Below are 21535 nucleotides of genomic sequence, written 5' to 3'. Positions count from 1 at the left end.
CAGACAATGGCAAAAGTGAAAGCACAGGGACAAATTAGGCCATTGCCTTAGTTCATTTGCTGCTGTTAACACAGAACAAATAGAATACCTCAGGATGGTATGACCTAGAAAAAAAAAGTTTAACAAGGGTCATATTCTGGAGCCTGAGAAGGCTGGGAGCCTGGTTAAATTTGCTCAGTTTCTAAGGACTCATATGGGTTAACCTCATGGTGGAACACCTAAAACAAAGAAATGACTGTGTGCAAAGGGGGGCAAGCACAAAAATGGGTTTGCTTTGTAGGAGCCTGCTCTTGTGTGAAAGAAAGGCATTATTGATTTATTTTTAAAAGATCTACCTCCAAAACCCAGACACCACTTATTAGTCTTCCCGTGCTCCATACCTCAGTCAGTGGGAATTTTTTTTGAAAACTTCAACATAGGAAGCTGTTAATAGAGAATAAACGAGAGACCTTGGTGTGTGTGTGTGTGGACTACACAGTGGGGTGGAGAAAGAAGACCGCGCTCTATTATTTCTCTCTTCACTGATTCTATTTTTTGGCTGCTTTGTTCCCTTGGAATGGTGCCTGGTATGTAAAATGATGCTTCATAAGTTTTGAGTTAAGAAGAAGAAGAAGATAAATTTCAGTGGAGTTACCTGTGGAAATATTTGGCAGCCATGGACCACTATAGTTTACACATTAAGCATGATGCTTTAGTCTATAGTTGATGTAGCTCCATTAGTTATCACTGTCATATCATGTAGTCATAACTACCAATGTTTTATAGGTTATAATATTGATTCATACAATTTTCCTAATATCAGATTTTTATGTAGTTTATCAAGCATAGAAATCAAATGACAGTGCTTTGAAGCTAAGTTAGTGGCAAGTAAGCAAGTAATTGATAGTTTGGTTCATAGTATCTGAGAAAATTCCAACAGATATAACCTCAGATTGTAAAAACAGAGGAATTGATGGGAAGAATTTTAACATGATCTAGTTGCTAAGTACTGAGATAGATATGTTTTACGAAGACTTGACTATGTGTGGTACCCACAGCAGCTTTTCAAATGTTCTAAGATGAACTTTTATTTGGAAGGGATTTATTGGTGTTCTCATCCTGGTAACAGGCATTGGGCTAAATATATTCTGTATGCTATCTTATCTATGTATAGCCCTTATATCGCCATCTCTAATTTTCATGGAAGAAGGGCTGGCTCTTTAAAACCTAACACAGCTAGGATTTGTCAGTTCCCAATAGCCTCTGGGTCAAGCAGGTTGCGTCGTCTCCCCTGCAACTCCATCCTTTATAGCATCTTGCTTTACTTATGGTTCTGCCTGTGTCACGATAACATCCATCTATTCATTTACTGTTCTTAAAATACTCATTGTTTGTCGTGCACTCTGCTAGGCATTACTCATGTAGCAAGCCCTCTGTTGTATTGGCAAGTTCTGGATCCACAGATTCAATCAGCCACAGATTGAAAATATTTTTAAAAATCACGTCTGTGCTGAATATGTGCAGACATTTACCACAGATTCAACCAACCATAGACTGAAAATATTTTAAAAGATCATGTCTGTGCTGATTATGTGCAGATATTTTTCCCATTATTCCTTCAGCAATGTAACAATGTGTTTAATTAACACTGTAGTGTGTGTATGTGTGATCTAGAGAAATCATAGAAATCATTTAAACTATTTAGGAGAATTGCATAGGCTATGCAAATGTTGTGCCTTTCTATGTAAGAGACTTGAGTGTTTGAGGATTTTTGATATTTGGGAATCCTGGCATGAACAACTCATAGATACCAAGGGAGAATTATATATCTCTGAATAAAATAAATACAAATCATAGTCCACACTGACCTTAAGCTGTGCTATGGACAATGATAATAACCAGGCACAATTGCAAAGGTGATATTTGAATAAAAACTTGAAGGACTCAAATAAACAAACATTCTGGAAATTGCTGTATCTTGTACTATCTCCCTCTTAAGTTCATATTGATCTTTATAAATGGTGTTTTGTTTATTAATTTTTGTTATCCTTCATGTTTCCATTTATAGCGCTATTTTCTAAATTAATTTATATAATTTTTTAAACTCTTGAAAATAGCACATTTATTTAAATGTTGACAAGTATATGCAAATATTTTTATTTCTTTTATTTTGATATTACAATATAATTACATCATGTCTGTTTTCCTTTTCCTTTTTCTAAACCGTCCCATGTTATCCCTTGCTTGCCTTCAAATTCATGGTCTTTTTCTGTTATTGTTGTTTTTGCTGCAGCTGTTGTTGCTGCTATTGGTGGTGGTTGTGCTGCTGCTGCTGCTGCTGCTGCTGCTGCTGCTGCTGCTGTTGGGTGTGGTGGTGGTATATTTCTCTCTCTCTCTCTCTCTCTCTCTCTCTCTCTCTCTCTCTCTCTCTCTCTCTCTCTCTCTCTCTCTCTCTCTCTCTCTCTCTGTGTGTGTGTGTGTGTGTGTGTAGTCAGCTTTGAAAACATATAAGTAATATTATACATAATGAGGCTTTTGTGTGAGATGAAATTGCCAGGTTTAGACAGTGACATATGATCTAACTCAGAAACTTAAAATTTACCTTGCTAGCTATGTGGAGAACAAATTTGCTGCTTAGGAAATCAACCATGGCTGCCCACTCATAGACATTGAATTTTTGTGTCTACTACCATTTTATGGTCTACTGCCATGGCTATCTGCTCCTCTGTCATGCCACCTAACTCTTGAGTTTTGTTACCATGATCCACACACTATGTTTCTATGTCATCATGGGTCTCAGAGTTTTCAGTTTATTCACAATGCTCACTCAAAAAATTCACCACTTATATCATAAACATTTGGGTTACTTTTTCACAATCATTCTCTGTGTTCATATGATGGTTATCTGAGCTTGTGACCTGGGTGTATGCTCATCGAGTGCTAAATACTAATGTGAAGTATTTCTCTATCCACATACTAGACTTGATTTCTGATCTGTGAATATTTGTTAATAGCAGCAGGCATCTTTTCCCCCTTAAAAGCACTTCACATAAAATTTATCTTCTTAACCATTTTATAAAATAGTAACTTTACTTACTTACTACTATCTTTGAGACAGGGTCTCTTACATAGCCCACCACGCTGGAAGTTACTCTGTAGACCAGGCTGGCCTCAAACTCACAGAGATCCACATGCCTCTGCTTCCCAAGTGCTAGGATTAAAGGCATGTGCCACTATGCCTGACATCATCTTAACCATTTTTAAGTACTTATTTCAACAATGTTGAATATTTCCATAGTGTTGCCAGTAATTTAGTTACATGTTTTAATTATTCATTATGTCTTTTGTGTACGCATTTTCATTTGTATATCTTTATGTGTGCATTATGTTAATTTGATCTACCCTTACAATGCATACTAATCAAACAAGAATAATAAACATTTCTTTATATTCAACCATTAATCACTTTTATGTACTGGAAATTTGATACTTGTAAGTCATTTTGGAAAATATCATAGATTGTTTGAATGCATGATTATCCTACTTTGCTATACCGTTTATTCATCAAGACATCTATGTTGACCCAGTACTTTTTTGGCTTTTGTACACATACTTCAATAAATGCAAGGGTACAAGTATCTGGTACAAAGATTTCATTTTCTTTGAGAATATATCCAGTAGTAGGATTGATCGATCATATATAGTATCTAAATTTTTGTTTGTTGGTTTTTTCAAGACAGGGTTTCTCTGTGTAACCCTGGCTGTCCTGGACTCACTTTGTAGACCAGACTGGCCTCGAACTCACAGAGATCCATCTGCCTCTGCCTCTGGAGTGCTGGGATTAAAGGCGTGTGCCACTGCCTATAATCTGTTTTATAAAATGGTTATACTCTCTATTTTTGTTTTGGTGGAATCTCTATATTGTTTTCCATAGATTATATTAATTTAATTCCCTGATTTTTGCACAATGGCCAAAGGGTTGTTCATTATAGTCATTCTGAGTTTAAATAATACCTGATTTTGTTCTGATTCAATTTTCCCCTGTGGTCACTGAAATAGACCTTTATTTTTGGCTCAATGTGTTTCTGTTTAGTTGTAAAGCCTGCTTTTTTTAGTTCCTTATATGCTCTGGATTCAAGTTCCTTACTATCAAATATATTTTTCCCATTCTGTAATTGTCTCTTAATTCTGTTGACTTTTCTGTCTACAAGTTTCTTATTTTTTGTTTTTACTTTTTGTGGCTTTGTGGAAGAATTTTCCATATATTGTTGGTAGGATTGTAAATGAATATAATCATTATGGAAACCAATACGGAAGTTCCTCTAAAAATAGATATTATATATGATCTATCAATCTACTACTGGATATATACTCAAGGGAAATGAACTCTTTGTACCAGACAGTTGCACTCTGGTTTACTATGTCTTGAAAGAGAACATGCACAATTCCCCAAGTCTTCTCTTGTGATTATACAACTTGTGGATTATGATTTTCTGATATATATGTGATGAACGAATGGTTTTATTTCAATAACAATATTTGCTTACAGAATGGTATGGCTCTTGAAGGACACATATTATGCCCAAGCCCTTGTTAGTTATGATTTCACATATTATTGCCTCCTTATGTATCATATGCTATATCATAATCTTCTTGTATGTGTCGTTTATTTTAGTGTGGTGATTTGCTGTTTATTTAAGATCATTTATACATAGTCCATTCTTATATACAAGACTAGCATATTTGAACATTGATCAATGACATTTTCATTTATGTAGATTATTCATCTTCTATTTAACAAAGATTACTCATGCATCCTGAACATGCATCCTGGTCATGTGTTTATATATTTTATCCTGTGGTTTATTGCTACATTCTGGGCTTTATATTGTTATCAATGATGTCTGTTTATGTGTAGTAGCACTCAAGCCATATATTGTGATTACACAAGAATTAGCCCTTGCAATATGATCAAAAACCATTAGGTAGTGACCAGGCCCTATGGATATTTGAGCATATATTATAGATGTTGTTTATACCCAGATTTGTCTGATTATGTAAGCATATTTTATTACTTACATGATATGGTTTTCTGAACTGTAGTAATCTTGATTATTTATGTAAAATATCCAACAATTCTTGTATAGTTCATGAATCATCAATCTTATGTAAACTCTATTAGCTTAACTCAAGAAATAATATTTTCGTGAAATAAAAATTGTTGAATTTACAAATGTCATGCTAAGACCTAATTCCGCGATGATTCTCATGTCTGATGTAGACATTGAATCATGTCAGAAGTCCATGTTACTCAGCATTATAGTTCTTCATATACCTGTACCAGATTCATAAAGACAGCCCAAAATAGACCCCAACAGTCTCTTTGTAAGGAGCACATTTAAAGGGAGCCTTATTCCTTGAGTGGATGTGGTGCATGTCTTTAATTACAGTACTCAGGAAGTAGAGGCAGGTGAATCTCTGTAAATTTGAGGCCAGCCTTGTCTACAGCATTAGATCTAGGACAGCCAATGCAAAACAAGGGAATCCTGTCTCTAAAAATCAAAAGGGTTGAGGGCATATTCCTTTAATCAACCAGAATACTTCTCCAGATAGGAGAGATTCTATGGATTGGTCCTTTACTTAAAATTTCCTTGAAAAATGTTTCATATACCTCCACTGTCTCTTAAAATTAATTTACAATTATGACGTAAAAAGATAAGTTTTGGTCTGGAATGCTTCATGTCTCTAAGATAAGTTAGCACAAATTCATTGGCTGTTTTCTTAACCTTACATCTTGTATAACTCTTTTGTAGTATAGAGTTTATGAAACAATGCTTGTCCTCTGTATATAATATAGATCACTAATTTTTATCATTGGTACAATTTGATAATTTAGGTTGTGACTTCTTCCTTAAAGCAATTGGCCTGTCCTTGACTAACTCTTTGTTGGGAAATGCGTTCTTATTCAAGATCCATCATTTTAAATCACAGCATTTTTTAAAATATCTGGGGAGCTCATTTGTCTACTCAAGAAATTTTCAATATTTTGGAAAAGTGTTTAACTTTAGGAAGATGGGAAACAGTCTGAGAGACTTCAGGTTTTACTATTGATGAATTTTTGCAGTGTAATATATTTAACTAAACCAAAGACCTCTGTGATGTAAAAGACCAAACAAGCATTTCAGAGAAATAGAATGGAGACATGAGAAACTATCTTTAAAAGATATCTTTATTTACGAGACTACCTATTTTCATTTTATTTTATGGGTATTTTATTTGCATGTGTGTCTGTGCACTGTATACATACTTGGTGCCCACAGAAGCCAGAAAAGGATGTCAGATACCATGGAACTGAACTTTATAGACATTTATGAGCCATCCTATTGATACTAGGTGTTGAGCAGGGCTCTTCTGGAAGAATACTTAAGCCTTGAAGCATCTCTCCAGCCTTATGGGAGACTGTTTTAAGCTCTTATATATTACAAGAGGTAACTGAGGCTCAGGGAAGTTCTACAACTCACCAAGTCATGCAGGAAGCCAAAGAGAGGGATGCAGCTGTAACTTCAGTTTCCTGATTTCTGATATACAGGAGGTTTGTTTTGCCTTTTGCTCTTCTTGAGAGGATTCTGTTCAGAAGAAACATATATTAAGAATTAATACTTTTGACTTTGATAAGGTTGGGAGTGTAAAATAACTGGATGGATACTGGAGAAATGGTAACTTTAAACATTTCTAAACCTCTTTTTTTGTTGTTTTTGTTTTTGTTTTTTCTTTTTTTTTTTTCCTACCCTTTTGTTGATCTCCTTCCCCTGTACTGTGGCCATCACAGGTCTCTGCAAGTTGCTAAGAAGATGATAATAAGACAAATGTGGCTCTTCTATGAGACCAGAGTTGGACTCTTTTTCCTGATTAGTATTCTCCCTGGGACCACTGGGCAAGGGGAACCAAGACGACAAGAACCCGGGGACTTTGTGAAGCAAGATATTGGCGGGTAAGAAAACCTCATCCATGGAAGAAAATTTGAATGCTTACCTTCCACTTTTTGCCAGAGTGCCTAAAATACTCTGATCACAGATGTGTGTATATATTACATTGCATGTGGAAAAACAAAACAAAACATCAGATCAGATCAGATTGCTAGGCTGAAAGAAAATGTGAAGGTCCTCTTGGAGAACTCTCTATATTGTGATCCTGGAAGCACATTTATCTACTCTCCCTTAGATTCTTAACCTGACCCCTTTGAGGGATCATATCTATTTAACATTTAAACATTATCAATATCCCATCTTAAATATCTTTCTTATAGAAAATTTCTCAAGTTTCTTCTTGCTTTTACAGTCATATTTCTTGAAGGAATGATATGCTTATTAGCTATACATTTCTCTCACCCATTCTTATACTCCATGAGGCCAGAATTCTGACCACAGGATTAGAAGGCAACTTCCATGACTACGATGGTTAATGTTAAATCTGTTGGTCCAATGAACAATCATATCCTCAAGTCATTCAATGTTTTAGTAACAAGTATTCAGTGGATTTCCCCCTTCACTTCTTTCTGTCACGAAATGAAGCATGCATAAATAAACATACATAAATAAGCCCATAGCATAGATATAATTCTTTCTGTGACTTTTTTTACTCAATTCCTGGGTGTTTAGGTTAGGTTCTCTAAAGTAGAACATCACCCAAAATCTCTTGAGCACATGACTTGTAGAAAGAATGGTCTCAAGAGTAAAGCACGGGGGTAAGGACAGCAACAGACAGAACATAGTCAAGTCATTACCTAACACAAGTGTCAGGGTTACATTTCACTTTCCATTTCTTAATTATTTCATTTCTATATTCACTTTTTATTTGGACATATTCACAAATATTCTACAGACTCCTCAGAATAAGCATGCTGAACTCTCCTCTCATTCTCTTACTATTTCCCTAAGAGTAAACAAAAGAAAACCTCCTTTTTTTCTTTTTCATATTTGAGTCCAGAATGCTACCATGTACTCAACTGTTTAAACCAGAAAATCCCAGGCATCTTTGCTAATTTTCTACCTTTCCTCTCCAAAATGAAGCACTTGCCAAAATCTATCATTTTATCTTCCACGTCTTTTGAATTATTTTATTTTCCTTTACTAGGCCAGTTTTCTTTAGTGCTATTTTCTACTTAGACTGCAGAAAGGGCTTCTAATTAACATAATGCCTAGGTTTTGCTCCCATTCTTCTCTAGACTGTAGCTATTTTTTATATAATGCAAGTTAAAACATATATTTGAAGAATTTAATGCCATATTTTTGTCTTGAGAGTAAAATCAGGACTCCTAAACATGATGCTATAATGCCCAAACTCACCTTCTTCACCTTACTTCTTAGTCCTCCTGCCCAAATTGGGTATTCTCTGGCGGTTTTTACCTTTTTTTTTTTTTTCCATGTCTATTAATGTATTCTTTGTGGTATAAAACATGTTTACTTTATTTTAATTTTAAAATATTTTCATTAAAATATAATTTCATCACTTCCTCCCAGCCTCTCCCAAGTTCCCTCATTCCAACTCCTTCCACATCCGTCTTCTCAAATTGATAGCCTCATCTTCCACAATTATTATTATGTGTGTATGCATGCATAAGTATATAAGTACAATCTCCTTAGACTATTTTTATTATGTATTTGTATATGGTATCACTTTCTGTTGGACAATTAATTACAGTGTTCATCCTGGGTGATCTCACTCTCACTCTCTCAGCAGGCGTCAGTGGCCTCTAGTTATTTGCAGCCTTCCTAGTATTATAAATCTTAGAATCTTATTGTCCCCTTTTCTTGATGTTCCCTGAGATATACCAAATTCTTATCCCACATGTGTACTGTCACTGCTAGAAGTGGCTTCCTGTGTGTGAAGTACCTTAATATTACCATAATATTGTTTTTGTTTGAAATAGTTATTTAAAAAGCCATCATTTGCGGTTTCATTTATTTTGTTTTTACTTTACAATTTTATTAGCATATATTTAAAGGAATTATTTATGACATTTTCATTCATATATATACTAAATTTTGTTTATACTCACCTCCCTTGCCTTCTCTTACTCCTTTACATCCCTACTTTTTTTTTTAAGATTTATTTATTTATTATTATGTATACAGTGTTCTGCCTGTATATATATTTGCAGGTGAGAGGAGGGCATCAGACCTCATTATAGATGTCTGTGAGCCACCATGTGGTTGCTGGGAATTGAACTCAGGACCTCTGGAAGAGCAGTCAGTGCTCTTAACCGCTGAGCCATCTCTCCAGCCCCTTTACATCCCTTCTTATCAGTTCCTTTCCTCTTCACAAATGCAATCTCTTTTGCTTTCATGTATTTTTAAATATTATAAAAGAAAACAATATTTATCTTTCTGATTCTGAGGTATTGCTGTTTTATTCCTTGATATTACCCCTCTAATTCTTTTTTAACATTTGGCAATTGTCTACTATTCTTGGAAATAGAATTGTTCTTTGGTGCTTTTGCAAGGTTGATTATTTTAATGCATTCTGTCTCTTTCTATCTTTTCCCAGCATTTCACAGTGATCTCTTGGGTTAAGGGATACAGAATTGGACTCATGTTCTTTGAATTTTTGTATATTCATGTCCCAATATGGAAAATTAAACCAAGTCTGTCTTACTAATTCCGTGAGTCTGATTTTCCTGGGCTGAGATAGGTGTTCTAAAAGAGATAGAGATTCTAAATGAATGAACCTCACCTCCTCACATCTTGAAGCTTTTACAGCTTCGCTTGGAGGCTGAAGTTTCTAAAAATGCATTTCATATTTTCCTATGATCTAAAAGATTTTGAGCAGAATGGTTCCTTTTCTGGTAAATTTTTGTTCTCAGAAAGAGCATTTATTATATTTCTCCCACAGCTGCATTTTATTTTTATACTTAGTGTTGTCACCTTTCCTGTTTATATTGTTTCCTAACATCCTGCTCAAGCTTAGAAAAACAGATATTCAAGCATTTTTGCAATTATGTTAAATAGGAGGAAAATAAATCTTTCCTGAAACAGCAGAGTAAAGAGCTTGGCTTTACAGCAAGGGCAAAAATGACTGGATAGCCCTTCAATTAGACACATTTTCTTGTTTATTCACTTTCAAGCTAAAAAGAATTCATCCTGTACAGATGAGACCACTAAAGACTTGACAATGGATATTAAGTTTGGCACTTTTCATATTTACTAGAAAATAATGAACTAACTCAAAATCTATGCTGCATATCGACATTTCTCATACTTAAAAGTTGTTACCTTTTGTTTGTTTCCACATCCTCTTAATTATGTGTTTAAAAAAATCTATTTGCTGTATTACTCTGTGGTTTGTTTATTTATTTATTGTTTTTCAAGACAGGGTTTCTCTGTGTTAGCCCTGGCTGTCCTGGACTAGCATTGTAGACCAGGCTGGCCTCGAATTTACAGCGATCCGCCTGCCTCTGCCTCCCTGAGTGCTGGGATTAAAGGAGTGTGCCACCACCGCCCGGCTTGTGGTTTATTTTATTAAATCTCCTGTGCTGGCTATCCTAGCAGGTTTGACAATAGGCCAATCAACAATGGCCTATTGAATAATACTTCATTTAAACCATGTGTTAATATCAATAATTTTCAGTGTTTCGTTTTGCAAGCCAGAAAGTGAGCTTTACACCAGGAGGTTGTAATACAGAAACTCAGAGGACACTGCCTAACAGTTTGTATTTGACCAAATACTCTAGATTGTTCTAATGTAAGAAAGTTTGGTAAATGCTTTGGGAAGACAGTTGTTGTTGAAAAACCCATATACAACATCAAATTTAATCTCTCATTTTACACTCAAATTGATTAAGGTGAAGAAATAAATTATTTTCCTAAGACTTTATAGCAAGTTAATAGGAAAGTCAGGAGTAGAACACAGTGCTCTGATAATTTGCTGTGCAACAATTTCTTCTGAGATAAAAGCTTTTATTTTTGAAGGAAACCTGTTCCAAATAGACTATCAAAGGGGAGGTTAAACAAAAGTGTGTTCTAAAGACAGGTGAAGTCTTCCATCGCCCAGGGAAGCTCATTGAGTTCAGGAAGTAAACAATTTAACAGCTTCAGGACATCCCTGAGACTGACTAGTTTCATTAAGCTTCTTCCTCTCCTCCTGTCTATAAGCTGTAAGGGCTGCTAAGGGACACTCTCAGATGTGTTGAGTTGCCTGGAAGAAGCAGAGGCTAGCTGAGCAGACTGGAAGAGACTTAGAGCAACTGAGCTACCTGGAAAGGACCCCCTCTAATCGATTTTGTTACCTGAAGGAACAGTGTGCTCCATTTTGTGAAGTATCTCCATGCTGGGATGGACTTTCGGTGATGCCACTGTCATTAAGTCACTTCTGCTTCTTCAAGTAACTCCCATCTCTTCATAAACTCATGTTTTTTTATTAATTAAAATTTTTTACATATACATTTATATTATTTTCTTATGAGATATAGAGCTCTTTAGTTGAAGGAAAGAAGGAACCTGAGGGGATCTGAGAGCACAGCAATTAGTAACCTAAATTTTACCTTTCTTTATGTGGCCTTTAGGAATTGTGGACAAACTATGTTGAATTTAGAGGACCAAAGAGCCTTACAGTTACCACATGCCAAAATTCTTTGGTTTTTGTTTGTTTGTTTGTTTGCTTCTCGAGACGGGGTCTCTCTGTGTAGCCTTGGCTATCCTGGACTCACTTTGTAGACGAGGCTGGCCTTGAACTCAAAGCAATACACCTGCCTCTGCCTCCCGGGTGCTGGGATTAAAGGCGTGCGCCACCACTGCCTGGAAAGAGAAAAAAATGGAAAATGAAAAAGAAAAATGTATGTGGACCTGTATATGGTGGTGCATGCCTGTAATCTCAGCACTTGGGAGATAGATAGAAGCAGGGATATTAGAAGTTGTATACATGGCCTGGATTATATAAGACTATTTGCAGAGTTCACTGTGCATTAGAAGCTATGATCTAGAGAGATGTGACACTATATTTACATATCCTTTTCTGCCTCAAGATTGTAGTGATAATGATGATGGCTGATATTATAAATTGAAGAGAAGATGGTGGAGGATTTCATTATTTCTTGTTGGATAACATAGCCTAACTTGGTGTAATTGTACCAAATATGTAAGGGTCTTGAAATTTACATTCTCATGGCTGCAGAGAGAGAGATCTCTGTGATTAAGAGTGCATATTACTCTCATAGAAGACCTGAGTTCAGTTGCCAGCATCAACATCAAGAGACAAGCCTAGAAATTGGTGGGGTGGGGGCTGGAAACAGCTGTTATAGCCACTAAAACTAGTCCTTACCGCCTTAGGGAAGACTGGGTGGGGGGGGCATGGCATGACTGGTGGAGTTCCTCAGGTCAGGGCATCCTTGGTGATTCTTACAACTCAAGCATCAGCTTCCCTGCTGTAGACTCCTTTTTGTAAACTTTGTATACTTTGTAAACTTTACAAACTTCAAAGGCATACAAGTGGCCAGGCCCTAGCTCCAGCCTTCCCCAACAACCCTAAAGGCTGTTCTCTAACTGCTATAATTGTCATTCCCAGCCCCAAAGTGGGAGAGTGGCCAGACTCTACCCTGAATGTGCCCTCTAATCCCAGGCCACCTGGAAAAGCTTGGCCACCCAAGATACGGTCTATAAATCTTGCATTCTGCCCGGGCCTCTGCCGCTTCTCACCAGACCATAGGTAGCCACTTTCCTGGTATTTTCTCTCCCAATAAATCTTTTGTGTGAGGTTTATTGTGTAGTGTGACTTTGTTTGTTCCTTGTCTCCTGGTTGCTAAGATATATTTTCCATTTGAACTGTAACTCTTACAGGCCTGACTGCTCCTGTGCCTCAAGAGGTCAGGTCCTGCCTCAAGGAGTCCTGCATGGCGGAAACTGGAGGTCCTAGGGGCCAGTCTTACAAGGAGTCTGTGAGCATGGTAGGGAAAGCCCTCCTGCCACCTGAGTTGGCATGAATAGCTAACATGTACTAAATATCATTGGCTTATAATTAGATTTTTGAGAATTCAGTTTGAGAATTTTTATGCTTGTCTTTACAATTCTTTTATTCCATTACGCTAATTTAAAGCTTATATTTTACTACATATGAAACATTATTCTAAGTGCTTTCTATATGTTCAATTGTATGTAATTCTTATAATAAAACCATAAGTAAAGAGGAAATAATGGTAGGCTAGATAATACTTTGCAGCTTTTCTATTTTATATCAAAAATTTCCTCTACAGAAACAGTATTATAAAACATTTATAGATTATTTATAAAAGTCCTCTTATCAGAATGTTGCCTCATATATTAGTGTCATTGGTATAATAATTCAGGTAAAATATGAGAAACAGACTTGGAAAATTATGTATCCCCTCATGGCAGCATTTTAAAGTAAGTAAATTCTGACTTCTTTGCAAGTGTAGGATTATGAGTCATGTGAAGTTGATCTCTGTATGTCTTTGATCTTTTGTAGAATCTTATATCTACAGTCTGTCACTTTGCTGTTTCATCATGTATAACAGTGAATCTCAACCTGGGGATTGAACAACACTTTTACAGGGGTCAACTAAGACCACTGGAAAATGTAGATATTTACACTATGCTTAAAACTATAGCAAAATTGCAGTTGTGAAGGTTTTATGCAGTGATTCATTTGAGGTGCCTAAGAAAGCACAGAGGGCTTGGTCTTGATTTTAAATTAACTTGGGAAAACAAGTTAATGTGAGTAGTTGGGGCACATGTTGAGTGGGTGTGTCTCAAGTCAAGAGTTTTCTAGTTTACCAGCTTGTGTAAGCTAATTATGAAAACAATGGCTGTCTTTTTGAGATAGATCATGTGTCATTTTTTTGTCTCTATGAAAAAAAAAAATCCAACAAAGCACTTTAATGATTCAATGTTGCCTCAGAGTTTCAGAGATTTTTATGGTCTGTGGTCATGTGGTGTCAGTTCTCCTGGACTTGTAAATGGTGAATTAGAGCCTCATGGCAGCAGAGTGTGTTAGAGAGACAGAGAGACAGAGACAGAGAGATAGACAGATAGAGACAAATAACACACACACACACACACACACACACACACACACACACACACACACACCCTTTAAGGGAATACTCCTACTGACCTATTTCTTCCAGTAGACCTCACTTCCTAATAATGCATAATACAAACTATTGATTCACTTGATAAGGTTATATACCTCATATCTCTCACAGTACTATCACTTCTCAACATGACTATGAACTGAGGGCAAAATTTAAAGATATGAGCCCTTGGGGAGGATACCTTTTATCTGAACCACGATAGAGTATATAGGCATGTCCTAGCCAAAACTCACTCTTTTTCATTAAATACCTTCTGGAAAGACAGTACAATGTGTTCAATTGGATTACATGTGTTTTGATTGCTAATTTAGTATATAATGAATATTCTGAGGGTTGAATATTTAGTTTGATATCACATTTCTGGGAAAGACTGGTCTTGCTGAATGAAAACCTTTAGGACACTGAAAAATAAAATAAATTGATCTGGCCACAATTTATTACCCAAAAGTGAAGTAGTAGAATTCATAACTGTAAACATATATTCAGAACATATTATATAATGCTATGAATGTCAGGATAAGGAACTGGAATTCTATTTGGTAAGCCTTCAAGATTTATGAAAGGCTTGAGAGCAGTGGAGAGATATGATCTGCCCAGTAGTTTAGAATTTTAAAAAATTCTATTTTTCTTCTAGGATACATGCAGAATTATGGAAATTGCCATTCTTTTAATGTTGTACATTTCTCTTCTCTTTGGGCTCTTCATGAACGGCATCAGCAGCTCTGCAGCTGTGCTGCTTTTGCTTTCTGTGAACATAAACGCACTGGGATCCTTGATGAGGTTGAACTAATGCTGGTAGTACTGACATCCTGTACTTAATCTGTACATACTCCATGAACTTTTTCTCATAGCCTAGAAGTTCACATCTGTTAAAGGTTTCTCATTTCATTATTAGAAGGTTGAGGTGGGTAGAAATTAAAAAAACATCCCCCACTTGCAAAACACTTTACAAATTCCCTCCTGAAGAGGTCCAAGGTTCGGAATGTTACTTCACATGCAGTTGACATGCCAGCAAGGATTGAGGACATCTTACAAGGCCATGGGTTAAGAGCTACAGATAATTAATAGCTTCTGAGAGAGAGAAAAATCAATCTGTTCAAGGACATACCTCCAATAGGTTATCCAATCCCAGATTTAGCTGTAAACACATGTACATATAAGCAACACTAAATGGACTTAGCAGAATGTATTTATATATACTTATGAACATCCTATTCTATACAACATAATAAATATCTAATGGGGAATAGGGAGGACATAGGCAGAGTTGGAAGGAGGAAGGGGGTAATGATTTAAATACAGTGCTCATATATGAAATTCTCAAAATAAACAAAATTAAAAAAATAGGCCATCTCTAGCAAGTTGTGGTGACAGAACTGACATTTTAATTATTTTATTCTAATCTTCTAAAAATACTACCAATATGTTTTTAGGACTAAATAAATTACTAAATTTTCATGACTCATACCGATAGTGTATTTGTAAATTAATTTTAATTATTTATAGAAAATTACCATCTTATTTAATCTAACCAACAGTGATAGCATGATGAACAATAGTCATGGCTATGAGATTCATCTCATCAATTTAATACACATGCTTTTATACAGTTTCTTTTTTTCATTGGTACTAATGTCTGAGATGTTTCCTGAGTAAAGAAAAAGGAAGGAAAATAATTATGTGACCTCTAAGGTCCTCAATAATGTACCATGAATATTTTCCTAAAGTACCTTTGGATAAGCAAAAGCTACAAAAATATTGCTATACTTCACTTATTGAAGAGAAGGTTCCATGAGCATTTTACTGTAAACTAACATTTAGTTCTCTATGTAGGAGAAAAAGGTATCAGTAACCAAGTACAATCATAGAGAAATTTGCTGAGAATATTACTGGCTTGTACTTAGTATTAACTTTTTTTATTAGTTCTTTCAGAATCTTTTAAAAAATAATAAAAATTATTCACTTTACATCCTGATTGGAGCCCCTCCCTCATCTCCTCCAGGTCTCACTGTCCTTCGCTCTCCTGAAGTATTCAGAAAGGGGGAGCCCTCCTCTCCTACCAACTGACCCCAGCCTATCAAGTCTCATCAGAACTGCCTGCATCCTCTTCCTCTGTGGCCTGGCAAGGCCGCCAGGCCAGGGGGAAGTGATCAAAGAGCAGGAAACAGAGTCTGTGTCAGAGACAGCTCTTGTTCCCTTACTATGGGTCTCACATGGATACTGAGCTGCCTATCAGCTACATCTGAGCCCAGGCCCTAGGTTCTCACCATATGCTGTCCTTGGTTGGTACATCAGTCTCTGCAGGCCCCTCTGGGCCCAGATTTGTTGGCTCTGTTATCTTCTTGTTGAGCTCCTGAAAATCTTGATCAAGTGTAAAATCATGGAGAAATTTACTGAGAATATTTTGAGGCTGTATTTAGCATTTTTTTTTAGTTCAGTGAGAATCTTGGACAGTGTGTCTTGATTATACCCACTCCTTATTCCAACTCCTCTCAGATCTACTCCTCTCTCTGTGTACACATGTAATCTTGTGTCCCCTCCCTTTATATTTTATTGTTATAACCATCAAATTCAATCTGCACTGTCTGTTTATTACTGATTACGTCATCTTCCAATAGAGCATCATGGACTTATCAGGGGCCACATTCTTAAAGAAAACTGACACTTTCTCTCATGGCAGCCACCAACTGCCAATAACTCTTCAGTCAGTGTTACAGCTAGGATGGAAAGGTACCCTGGCCGTCAAGAGCCAGGGAATACCACAAAATCACACTACACAACAAACCTCACATAATACACTTATTTGTAGGGAAAAACCTGGAAGAGTAGCTGCCTCTTCTCAGGCTAGACCAGCAGAGACCTGGCAGAACACAAGGTTTATATAGGGGTGGAGGAGCTTTCCAGGATGGCCTGAGATTGTTGGGATTATGTTGCTTTATCTTGGAACAAGCTCAGGGCTTGGCAGGAATTTTTTTTTCTGTAGAGAGGAACCTGGCAACTCCCCCCCCCCTTGGGAGCTGAGAATGGCAGTTAGGGCTTTTAGAGAAGTGTGGAGGTGGGTCTTCTTGGGGGTGAGGCTTACGGGGGGTCTCTGCCCCTCCAGGGAAAGTTATGTCCGCTGCTCAAGTTGGCCTGAATAGCCAACAGTAGGATTTCAGATTAAACTCCCCTCTCCCTGCTGGGGTTTGGTTTGTCTTGAAAGTTCTCAGATATGCATATACATGTATATTATTACACATATACACAATAAACTACACACAGCAAGAAGAACTATGAAACAATCAGGAATTATATACATGTTACATTCATAGTATTTTGGCTATTTGTATTTGGTAGCCTTGAAGAAGACATCTTTCCTGTCTTGGTGAGTCTAAATTTCTGAATGTAAATCAATATCTATCATATTTCATCTCTATCAACTTAAAACATCTATCTAGACATGAAAATATCTTATTCCTAAACAACTAAGCTTCATTGTAAGACTAAACTATCTGGTTTTCAACACTATCAGAGACTTGAGAAGGAATAAAATTGAATATTTGCATTCTCAGCCATCAGGGAAAGTGCAAGTTAAGACTCCTTTGAGATTTTATCCAACCTCAGTCAGTCAGTATTGTCAAGATTAAAAAACCTGGATCAAAGCAGATACTTGCATGGATGTGGGAAAAGAGGAACACTTTTTGTGAGAATGAAGACTTGTGAAGCCACTGTAGACATCCTACAGAAATCACTATGGAGGTTCCCCAAAAAGCTTGAAGTAGATTTACCACATGTTCCAGCTAGACTACTCTTGGGTGTATATTCAGAGAACTCCATTTCATACTATAGAGAAGCCTACTGCTTATCCATGTTTATTGCTTCTCTATTTACAATAGTTAACAAATGGAAAAAGCCTACATGTTCATTATCTGCGAATGGATCATGGAAATGTGTTAGATTTACACAATGGAATATTATTTAGCGATTAAGGAAACTACCTGAAACAACAAACAAACAAATAAAAACCCTTGTTCTAGTAACACCAAGCTCTTCTTGTATAGAATAAAACATTTTCTGTTTAGAATGTGATTATACCTAAACATGATTATGTGTTTAAAAAAAGCGCACGGTACTCAGAAAGGTTTTCTGAAGACATCCAAATCAAAGTAAGATGGAGTGGAAAATCTGCAAGTTTTCAGTTATTGTCCTATGGCTGCCTCCATTAGTGGTACGACTGAGAGAATCTTTGGTTTCTTCTCTCAGCTTGTTTCTGCATGCGTCATATGAGAGAGAAGAGGCGCTCCTAACAGTCCTGGTAGCTTTGGCATTTTCTAACCTACTTATGGCTTCGTTGCTCTGTCTCCATATGGTGAGGGCTGAGGGTAGTTCTAGGTTTTGTCTGACTGTTCTTCTGTGATCAGGTGTCTCTCTGGACTAGATTGGAGGTAAGTTCTCAGGAATATTTTTCTTCCTTTAGTTTGAGCAACCAAATATCTGCCAGTTCTTGTTGTCAGCCACCTCGTGGGTCCAGTGCTTCTGTCTGCGCTGCTGAGACAGGGCTGGAACGTGTAGCCTGCGGCACATTCCATGCGAATGTCAGCAGACTGAGTCTGTGCTGCTGAGAAGGGGCTGGAACGTGTAGCCAGCGGCACATTCCATGCAAATGTCGGCGGAAGAGTGCTAGCGCTGGGTGCCATTCTCTTCCTACACAGGCAAGTCTTGGAGCACTGTGGGTCAAGACGTAAAACTATTGCATTTGCCTGCTCTACTTCCTGAAATCTGCTAGAATTCCAATGCTTACTCATGCAATGTTTTTCTATTCAGAACTCTTATTTTGCTTTGCAGACTCTCACCCAAGCATGCTCCAGATATTCCTGATGACAGCACGGATAACATCACTATCTTCACTAGAATCTTGGATCGGCTTCTGGATGGCTATGATAACCGGCTGCGACCTGGGCTTGGAGGTCAGTTACTCTTTTAAATGCCCTCTGCTAAGATATTGCCCCTTTAAAAAGTAACAAGGTACCTCTACTGTTGACCAAGGGCTTAGTGCACAGTTGAGTTTCTTTTTAATCCTTTCATTTTAAACCTTTACTTTGGCAACTGACCTCTCATCTATTTTTGGAGGATTTCATTAAGCAAGACAAATATATTATGCTATGTTGAATAGAAAGCATGGAGGTGTATGTATTTAATTCTTCCTACTGTTACATATACTATGCTGTTTTATTGCTAAAATACTTCCATAAAACAAAGAAATTAGTCTATAAATAAATAATACACATATAACAACCTAATACTAATTTCTAATTTGGATTCCATATTCAAATTTTTTAATAATAAAAACATTTCTTACAACAATCTCCCTTGATTTGGGACTCCATCCAGGCTTGAATATCACCATTTTTTAAAAGTTTATAATCTGTTACTATTTTATGGTGTTGTTAGGTTCTTTATTCACTTTTGGAAATAAAAGCACAAGCACTAATTGGATCTTCCTTGGGGATTTACTCAAGAAGATGACACTGTGTGTATGTAAGTGTGTGTGTGTGAGTGTGTGTGTGTGTTTGATTTTTAAGGTTAATGTCTACCAAGTTACACACCCTAGAATTACCATTTTCATCTTATATAGTTAATAGGTAATGCATGTAAAAGTGCTTTGAGACTATTTTGCTTATATCTTCCAAGTTGCATCCAATAGTTTTAACAGCTATTAACTATCTTACGGAAATAATGACTGTGATGACTACAGATCCATTATCCCTGAACATTTTCCAGAGGGCATTAAAAAAGGCATAGTATTTTTTTCTGCTTAGTTAATTAGCTAATCATCTGTATAGATTTTTGTATGTTACTCGATACATTTGAAAACAGCATTACTCATTTTGGTGAATACTTTTGCTCCTATTTTGCCATAGTTTCCTACTGTGAATTGTTTCAGGTTGGCTTCTGTGTTCATTTGATATGGTCACTCTATCTTTTAAACAATTGTCATTCATTTTAGATTCATCTTGTTTGTTGCCTGGTTCGGCCTACCAATCAATCACTTTCCCAAAACAGGTCTTTTGTGAGGAGTTATAATTAGAATCTACGTGTTCTTCTTTGTGTAACAGTGTCATTGCTTCTGTCTGTTTCAGTTAGCAGAGCTTAGAAAATGGTAAGCACATACGTGTGTATGCACACACATGTGCATCGAATGCCATATACATACTTGTGTATATATATATAAGAATGTCTACAAATATATAGATGTTTATGTGTAGCGCATTTACATGAATAAACCTAATTCTAGCTCAGCATAGTACTTTTCATTGTTATATTTACTCAGTCTTTCATTAAACCTTCAAGCCATTTTTGTAATTACTACACCCCCTACCATTATAATACACATTTACTAAAGAGATTAGAAAATATATTTGCAGGGTTTTGTTTTTTAAATGAGTATATATGACAATTGTGGGATACAAATAATACATTGACATAGTGCAGTATTAAAAGAAGCAATCCATCATATATTGACTGGTTTTATCCTCAATGAGTGATTATGGGAAAGAACAAAGTTGACAGATTATAGAGTAAGAGAAGTTGGGTGTTGGGGAAGAACATGATGCCTTTTAGTTCTGGCTATTGTGAGTCAGTGGCCGACAGTAGAGGAGAATCACTGCTTTTATTTTATTTTTGTTGTTGTTGTTGTTGTTGTTGGTGGTGGTGGTGGTGTGTGTGTGTGTGTGTGTGTGTGTGTGTGTGTTTGGAGTTGCTAAACAGGAAAGATAGCATAAAGAGGAAGAAGAAGCTATATGGTGTAGGGATATAACCTGTACCACAGTTATCCCCTGACACACACTATGTAATGTGTGCTTTCACTCACAAAATATATAATTGCCTGTTAAAAAATTAATGTTAAAATCATGAGGTGAGACTCGTACTCTGGCTAAATTGAAATCACAGGGATCATATTTATCTTCTAATCTTATACAGCAACTGAGAAATGAACAAACACATTGAACAATGTTCTCCAGAAATGGAACAAAGGTAGCAGCATGTGAAAAACAACGATTAAAGTGCAGGAAAGAAAGTGAGTTGCACAACTTGGAACCCTAAAAATGTCTGCTGGGCTCCTTAGTGACAAGGTGGAAGGACTTGCGACATTAGTTTCCTCCATTTCGGAGAAGTAATGCTTACTACAGAGAACATAAGGAAGTAGCATGAATAGAGCGAGGAAGGTAGGGAAGAAGAGAAGCAGGAGGAGAAAGAGTGAGCTAGAGAACCAGAGAAAGGCCCAGGCATCTGCAGAGGATTCTCTGCAAGTTGTCAGGCAAGTATTTTCAGATTATTGACATAAGACAATAACCTAAGGTCAGATGAAAGTCATCTGAAAAATAGGGAGGAACAATGGAGTTGAAAGTAACTGTTGTTTCTACTAACCACAGCAGAAACATTGTACTACATAGACTATGAGGTAGGATTTTC

The 21535-nt window shown here is 36.6% G+C and overlaps 1 protein-coding gene across 2 annotated transcripts in view; it reads left to right on the top strand.

The window, feature by feature from the left end:
• Positions 1-21535, top strand: part of Gabra3 (gamma-aminobutyric acid type A receptor subunit alpha3) — a 184906-nt gene that overhangs the window by 51676 nt on the left and 111695 nt on the right. For both annotated transcript variants that reach the window (XM_051141384.1, XM_051141386.1), the window contains exons 2-3: positions 6809-6970; positions 18908-19029. In XM_051141384.1, coding sequence (XP_050997341.1) covers positions 6809-6970; positions 18908-19029 — 284 coding nt within the window. The remainder of the gene's footprint in view (positions 1-6808; positions 6971-18907; positions 19030-21535) is intronic.

The sequence above is a fragment of the Acomys russatus genome, chromosome X, assembly GCF_903995435.1.
Source record: "Acomys russatus chromosome X, mAcoRus1.1, whole genome shotgun sequence".
NCBI classification, from domain to species: domain Eukaryota; kingdom Metazoa; phylum Chordata; class Mammalia; order Rodentia; family Muridae; genus Acomys; species Acomys russatus.
This window is presented reverse-complemented; position numbering and strand designations above follow the sequence as displayed.